The sequence below is a fragment of the Quercus lobata genome, chromosome 8 (genome assembly GCF_001633185.2).
Source record: "Quercus lobata isolate SW786 chromosome 8, ValleyOak3.0 Primary Assembly, whole genome shotgun sequence".
NCBI lineage: Eukaryota > Viridiplantae > Streptophyta > Magnoliopsida > Fagales > Fagaceae > Quercus > Quercus lobata.
In genome coordinates this window covers 27,582,737-27,591,039 of record NC_044911.1, presented here as the reverse complement: position 1 = coordinate 27,591,039, position 8,303 = coordinate 27,582,737, and the positions used below count along the sequence as shown (strand labels likewise).

Sequence of the window (8,303 nt, the reverse complement as noted above, 5' to 3'; positions counted from 1 at the left end):
CATGTTTGTTCATACTTCATAATAGTAGTTGTTGTTGTTAAGGCTAAGACCCTCGATCCCAGGCCAAAATGGCCAAATACCATCTTTGGATGAAATTTTTAGCAATCTACCACTGTTTGCGAAATATTTAGTAATCTACTACCTTTTTAAAACTCAAGTTCGTGAAACTCGAGTTTAACACATGTAACTTGAGTTCCATAAAAACTGCCACAGTGGCACTCACTAACCTAGATTATTTTAATTAAAAAAGGTTACGTGAAACTCGAGTTTCTTGTAATGTGTTACTCGAGTTTATAAAACTTGAGTACCATAAAACTGCACTAAATAAAGAACTTTTACAACACTTTACAAGCACCACTATTACACCAGTACACACTAGCTTTTTATTTAATACACTCACTCACCAAATACATTTGCACACACCTGACACCTTATTTCTAGACACCTACACACTATGACTTTTAGACTTGTGATTTTTACACACTTCACTTCACCTATCCTTCACTTCATAAGTCATGCGGCATGGGCATCATCCTTGCTTTCTTTATTACACTTCACCTATCCTTCACTACACTTGCACACACTTGACTTGTGCTTTCTTTAGTCTATTTCTTTTCTTCTTTTCCTTTAGCTTTTCTTCTTCACTTTAGCGTGTCCCACACACATAAGGCCACATCAATTTTTAAAGGAACTCAAGCTTCAAGAGCTTGAGTTTCATATTATAGGGAACTCGAATTTTTTAAAACTCAAATTCCACGTGGACTTTAAATTATAAAATGCAAGATCAGCTTTTGCCACTGTGTCACTTTTTTTGGAACTTAATTTTCATAAACTTAAGTTTTATGTAGAACTCGAGTTTCAAAACAATGGTAGATTGTTAAATATTTTGCAAATAGTTGTAGATTGCTAAATATTTTAGCCAAAAATGATATTCGACCATTTTGGCCCTTAATCCGATCATCTATCTCCTCTCATGACAATGATGTATTGTTTCACAGATCTTGTAGCAATAAAATTTTACAAACCACAACCATAAGAGATTAAATTCAACAAAAATGTAGTGTAATCCAATCATAAGTTGTCACATTAGATTTGTGTAAATACAAGAATAGAGAGTAAAGGTCTGTTTGGATATTGCTTATTTGCTAAAAACTGAAAACTTATTGCTGAAAATACTGTAGCAAAATAATTTTTAAAGGTGTGAATAGTATTGTAGGACCCAAAAATACATCGGTATACACGTTTTGCTGAGTTTGGTGGTCCCATGAACAATGTCGTGAGACCCAAAAAAAGGCCAAATGTAGCTGAAATATAATTTTCGCGGTTGGCAAATGCACACTTAGTCAATTGCCTAAGGCTCCAAGTGGATGGTCCCATGATTTTGTATTAGCTAGATATGTGCATGCATGCATGGTAATTGCTTAGACTTCTAAAAATTAAAGTTCCTTTTGGATAGAACTTATTTTGCTGAAACTGAAAACTGAAAACATTGTAGCAAAATAATTTTTAAATGTGTGAATAGTACCGTGAGACTCATTTTTAATGAAAAAGTTGCTGAAAAGTGAAGTTTGTAAGACCCGTGAACAGTGCACGGATGCATTGTTCACTGCTGACTTGGTCAACAACTGCGGTTGAAACCAAAAAAAAAAGAAGGGAAAACACAGACTTAAAACGCAAACTTGTATCCAAACCCACACTAAGACTCATACATGTATAAAGTGCGTTTTAATTTCAGATATGCTAATACATAAAAGTATATTTACAGGAAGGATAAGAAAAAAAGGAAAATAATTCCCATAAAATGCGAAGCTGTGTCTTTTACAATGGCCCTAATATTTTGTTCTCTCTAAATTTAATGTAGTACTTCTGGCATTCATGAAGAGATTTATTTTGGATCCACATCTCTAGATGCCAATAGCCGTAAAGCGTTCTATACTTGATTCCGCAGTTCGAATGTGTTGGGAGAATTACTTGCATTCTCAGCAACATCACTGACCCTTCTTGAGAATCGTCGCTTTTGACTCCCCCAATGCCCCATTATAGTCCTCATTACCCTCCACATGATTTTGTGACGAAGTATTGATTTATCAACACGCAAAATGTAGACAAAAAGAGCGATGGTTGATGTGCCTCCGGATAATATGAAGAGTACTAAAAAGCTGTTGGGGCTAAGACTAGGAGTTTCTTTGTCCGGTTCTACGTCTTCACACTTAGCGGATGTAATCATGTTGTTCTCTAATTCACGTAGCTGACCACTCTCAGATACCTTAAGTAGTGCTTCAGTTATGCTAGAAAGCAATGGGGATCCCCTTGGAAATGCCTGAGGCATGCACAGAACATATAAATCTAATTAATCAAACCATATTGGTCAAAAAAGGAATGCAAAAAGAAAGTATTAGAGGAATTACAAATCCAAACCCCCCAACTTTGTATGTTGGCCCAGCTTTAGTAAAGCCCGTGCAGTATTTTGCAAGGAATAAATTGGCAAGAGGAACATCAAGAAAGGCAGCTGCCATTTCTCCATTTTTAAGAGCATGAGCATAAGCTTCAGTTGAGGAAAACGTCTTGATGTTGTTAGGGTTGAAATGTAACACTTCCACCAAATATCTCGACAGAAAGGATCCACTACAATGTCCGATTATAGCATTGCTGCTTTTTAGTGTCTCAATGTCTGTTACAGTAGGTCCAAGGTGCTGGACAGTAAGCATGCTGGTGAGGTTAGCTGTGTAAGTCTGCATAATGACGAGTGCTACAAACAACCATACCACCATTGTCATCCGTGATAAATTGCTATGTAACCTTGCTCCTTTTCCATCCAAGTCAATTAAAGTGAAGTTAGATGCATGATCTATTTCAAAACAAAAGCTTATTTGAACCAACCTAAAGAAACGAAATTTCGATTACCATTTGTAGATAAGAGTGTATTGAAGGCCAACCAAATTAACATTCCCATTTGATTCAGCACAGAGCCTTTGAGTTCTGGGCAATTATTTCGTTCTAACAACCATATAACGAAGCCATTGTAGAAATTTATTACTCCTGTCAGAATCCACATGGCCATTGTGAAAGGCTTCATGAATAACCAAGCTCTATTTGATGTTTTAGATATAACAGGAACTACCATCACAATTCCTGACTCGGTGTAGGGGTGTGTGAATTCTGCGTATTGATATCGCCCAGCCACTATTGTTACATCACCAACAACTGCATCGAAAATCTGGTCCAGTGCAAAAAAGAAAATAGTTTTATAGAATTGGTCCTTAATTTTATAAGAAATGAGATGTCATGTTGATTAAGAGGAAGAGAAGGCAGTGTTAACTGTTAAGTCTTCCATAAAAATTAGTCAAAACTATAGCGTAAACAGGTCTAACATAGTGATTTTGCACTGAACCTCCTGCTCTAATTCCATGACAAATTTCTAATTCTCCCAAAAGATTGAAATGTTAGGAAATGGTGAATCTAATCATTTAATCATTATTCTAATAGAGATGTATATTTCTTTCAAGATAGCTGCAATGATATTGAACTAGGTTTAATCAAATTTGAAAAAATTAGCTTATTATAAGATCAACATAAAATTTAATTCAAGTTAACAATTGTGAACCTAAATCATAAAAAGTAGGGCAATAAGTAAGGTCCAACAAAAAAAAATCAATTAAAATACTTCTTCTCGCCAAAATCTTATGTGCAACTTGAAATCAGTTTATTACTATTCTTAAAAAGTGATTCTCATACCTTCAATTGAATTTGCTCAACTAGAGCATTGTATGTGCCATTGAAGGGGAGGAAATTGTATGGCAAGTAGAATGGCAGCTCTTCTAAAGTTGCTTTAAAGACATCAATTGCAAATCCAGTATAAGAAATATTGCTTTCAGATTGATCATATTCCACTTTAACATACTCTTTGAAATTGGCTGCAGCAGGTACACCAATTTTCAGTGGGTTGGTGCTTGTTGGTAGAGTCCATCCTCTTGGAGTATACCAAGGTCCCCCTGGCCAAAATACTTGTCCCAGAACCTTCATGGAAGAGTTGTAAGCAGCATTTTCATTGATATGCTCCGAAAAACCATGTCCATATGACCAAAATCCGAGTTCTCTATAACTCTTACCCATCACATTGACAATCTGAAATATATTTAAAGAGACTAATTTATTGTCAATGAATTCAACCTTTCCACTTAAGCCATGAAAATCACTATGAAAAACTTTTTCTAACAAAAGAGGAGGCACTTTGTTGCTTTCCCTCATTGCTAGGGCCACAGTCCATGCAGCATCATAAGCTTGTGCAGCAAAAATATCTGGCTCATGATTATTCTCTTCAGGATGTTCTGACCTAAACCTTTTGCGAAATCTACGATGGAATTCTTTAAAGTGGCCTCCAGTTTCAGGAAAGTAGCTCTTGACTCCTAAAATTCCTTGCATATTGGAGATGGTGGTGGCATTCATGGCATGGACAAGGCTTGTAATGGGATCAGTGGTGATCCATACATAATCCCTTTCTATCATTTTCATTCTTTTTGCCATTTCAAATAGTTTTTCTGCCAAACTTAATGACAAATGAACCACAAAGACTCTATATTGCCCTTCTTTAAGCCTCGCAAGCTCTTTAGACAATGAAGAAGATGCAAAAGGTGCAAGAGCTACAAGTTGGCTTATTTCTGCACCAACTTCACGTAGGGCATTGGAGAGATGAGGTAAGACACTGGTGGCTGAAGAATCTCTATCTTCGTATATAACAGTGACCCGCTGCCATTCCCAGGACTCAACAATAGCAGCTACAGCTTTCATTTGATTAAATTCGTTGGTTGATGCTTGCAACAGGAAGGGCCACCTCTCTGCTGCCCATTTTGGAATTGTATTAGCAAAGGAAAAAATTGGGATGTCACTTTTGCTTCCAACCTCGGCAACTAATGATGTCTCTTCCCATGTTTGAGGTCCTAAAATGGCTTGCACTTGTTGTGTGTTTATGAGATCCATAGCTGCAAATTTGATTAATTAAAGGGATAATATTCTCTTACACTCTTTCATGTCTACCATTTTACACAATATTCATAATTAATGCATTGATGTACACATTTTAAAAAGAAAAAAAGAAAAGAAAAAAGAAATGTTTATGTTTAAACATGATAGTGGATATGAGAGTATCATTACCCTTGATGAAATTGAATGGGATACAAAAACTACTTGATTCTTACCCTTTTTTTTGGTTTTTGGTTTAGGTTAAAAATCTACTTACTACTAGTAGCTCGTGGTAGTAGCTCACGCGTAGTAGTAAGTACTTGTTAATTAATTTCTCAATTAGGCCTCATTACCATAGATTTACCGTACAAGAATATATGAAGTGTAACTTGTTCTTTTCAATTTTTCCAAAAAAAAAAAAAAAAAAAAAAAAATCCAGAGAAATACGGAAATCGAAAGATTAAAGCAGAGAATTTATCACTTGCACAGACGATTCAGTATTTTAAAATTCTTGTAAATTGTGTGCTTTTATGTAAACATTAAAAAAAGAAAGGAAAAAAAAGTGTGCTTCATTTATTGTTGATCTCCTTTTGAGTTTGAATCAACTTTGAACCAGAGAATGATCTTCAACTGTCACCACGGAATCAGTACTGAATAAAACATTATATAAATCCAAATGATATGGTCTTCTTTTGCTTAAGCTAATTACTTTGGTCAGTCCTTTACTCAAATTTTTCATTAAAAATTATTTCTATGATACTTATAATATGGTGCCTTTCGGAACTCATTTATGCATAAGATTCAGATATCATGCTCTAATTTAGTGCTATGATAATAAGTGGAATACTAGTTATGAGTTGTTGAGGCAAATCATTAATCTATATATATAAAAGCACGAATCTCATGATGTTTTTAAGAGTATTGTAGTTTAACTAACATCTTATAGTGTTTTCAACGAATACATTCACCCCTTATTATAATTATCAAATTAAAAATAAGTAAATAAATAAAAACATAAACCTTATGTATGAAAATATTCATCCTTAAGAATTCTTTTATTTAGCATATTTCATGTTTAAATTAAATATTTATTGTTTATTTAATCTTCCACCCTAAGAAAAGGGTTTTAACAAATTACTTATTTATATTGGATAATAAATAACTTTATGTATTTAATATTTGAATTTAATAAAATTTTTGAAGCAATATATATATATATATATATATATATATTTCGTACCCAAAAAAAAATCCCAAATTTAATAATAGTATTGTGCATAAAAAAAACGACTTGCAATTGTATAAATGTCAAGTATGTAAATTAACATGTTGGCTAATAAAATTTTAAAATAAAAGATGTTCAATATATATTATCCTATAGGTTCCCAACATGGCAACACATAATTTTATTTCACATGTTTTATTTCAAGCTACAATAGCGTAAGTTTTTGTCATGTAGTGCATTTATTGAGAAGGAAATAAAATACTCCTAATTTAACCTTCTACCTTAGCAAAAATTTTAAGAATTTTTAAAATAATTTTAACATGCTTAATTTTTTTTCAGCAAAGAATAATAGTGTTTTATTTATAAAAAAATATTAATTTTTTTCTCATGATTTTAGTTAAGTACATGCATTCATTTTTAAGTATTAATCAAATTTTTATGGTGCCCTAATTATTAACATAAAAAGGGAATTAATATTTTTTTTTAACCTAACAATAATTTGGAAGGGATTATTTAAATTTGGGGTCTTCCAAGCAATGGCACTGAGAGACATAATGGTCTTCCTAATTTATATGATTATTTTTTAAGTTTTAAATTTGACAAGAGAAAATTGATAAGGAATATGAAATTTTTACTCAAGTCAATAGCAATTATTCACTTTTCCTCTATTTTTATGATATGTCATATAAGTAATTCTCAATTCTCAAATATAATACTTACCTAATTATATATGAACAATAAAATAATTTTTTACAATATATTTTTATATCAACTTATAATAGTGTCACGCATCACATGAGATGTTAGCTAGTTAAGAAAAAGAAAGGAAGACAAGAAACAAGTGTTTGATAAGACCACTTGTTATACTCCTAGATAGTTGATGGATAAAGTTTTCCTTCAAACCATTATTAGGTGGTAGTGGATAAGACCATTGACTTGCATTAAACCATATTAATCTTTAAATATTATAAATAAGTCATATAATTATTAAATAAATTATGTAACTAAGAAAATTCAGGTGAATGGTTTTTTAAGTTACCACATACTGAATTTGAAGAATTGGAGGGAAACTCTATCCATACTGAATTCATTATTATCATGATCAGGTTGCTTGGATACCGAAATATTCTTAAACAAGCTAATTAAATTGGAGAGTGTTGTTTCATATCTGAGCATAAGGTCTAGATAATTCAGTAAAACGAAAAAAGTATGATATATTTTGTTACCTTCAAGAGCTGCCTGAATGGGCTGACCTTGAGAGTTCCTGACTTCCAGAACCAAACTTTGGTTGAACTTGTAATAGAAATCTTCCAGTGCCATCTTCATTGCTAAACGTTCTTCTTTGCCAATACGAGAACTATTATCTACAATTGCACCTATAACGCCCATAACGCTGTCATTTCCTTTTGTGTTAGTACTACCATTAATTTTTGTAGTCTGAGTAAATATGTAAACAAAGACCAAGAAACACCACAGAGGACCAAGCTTGTCCATTTCGTTCAGAGAGGACAACTATTAGAACTATTGGTCCCCTTTACTTTATATATGCGTACAAGATTGCTATTAAATATATTTTATTTAGAATACTTTTAGGTTTGGCAGAATTGCTTGCAGGTTGCAAGCTAGTATCTCTTCACCTTCTAAGTTCTAACATGATTTTGATTGCCATCATAATATATAATTAGTTTGGACAAATTACATTTTTTCACTATAAACCATAAACCCGATTACACTTAATTCTTTAAATTATTGAAATGCGTGATTGATCTTATAAAGTTATAATTATATTTCAATGTCCCTTTTACTACTATTTTGGTGTTAATTATAATGGAATTTAGCATTAAAAAACTAATTTGCCTTTCTCCAAAACATACAATTGAGGGATAAATTGGTTTTTCAATACTAAATTTAGTGAGAGTTAATAGTAGAACAAAAGGGCAAGAATTTACAGTAAAGTATTTCTAGTTTTGGAGTTAATCGTGTTTTATTTTCAATATATAGTTCAGTGCATAATTAGGATAATAGTTTGAGGTGAAAAAGTGTAGTCCTATTAGTTTAGGAAAAAATATAGAGCCACATCCTATTGTATAATAACTCTTACATGACATACTATGAGTTC

The 8,303-nt window shown here is 32.6% G+C and overlaps 1 protein-coding gene across 1 annotated transcript; it reads right to left on the bottom strand.

Moving 5' to 3' along the window:
* Window positions 1-1,835: 1,835 nt before the first annotated feature.
* LOC115956684 (glutamate receptor 2.8-like) lies at window positions 1,836-7,678 on the bottom strand. Its single transcript, XM_031074993.1, has 5 exons — window positions 7,411-7,678; window positions 3,736-4,979; window positions 2,905-3,217; window positions 2,409-2,806; window positions 1,836-2,320 (listed from the first exon to the last, which is right to left on the bottom strand). Exons 1-5 carry the CDS (start codon window positions 7,676-7,678, stop codon window positions 1,931-1,933), a joined length of 2,613 nt encoding a protein of 870 aa, XP_030930853.1. The 3' UTR covers window positions 1,836-1,930.
* Between the last annotated feature and the right edge of the window lie 625 nt (window positions 7,679-8,303).

Excerpts from the sequence above, each read along its gene's own strand:
- LOC115956684 (XM_031074993.1), bottom strand. The coding sequence starts at position 7,678 with ATGGACAAGCTTGGTCCTCTGTGGTGTTTCTTGGTCTTTGTTTACATA. Across the intron at positions 2,807-2,904 it reads TACACTCTTATCTACAAATG|GAGCAAGGTTACATAGCAAT; the intron begins GTAATCGAAATT and ends TGGATGGAAAAG. Across the intron at positions 2,321-2,408 it reads AAGTTGGGGGGTTTGGATTT|GCATTTCCAAGGGGATCCCC; the intron begins GTAATTCCTCTA and ends TGCATGCCTCAG.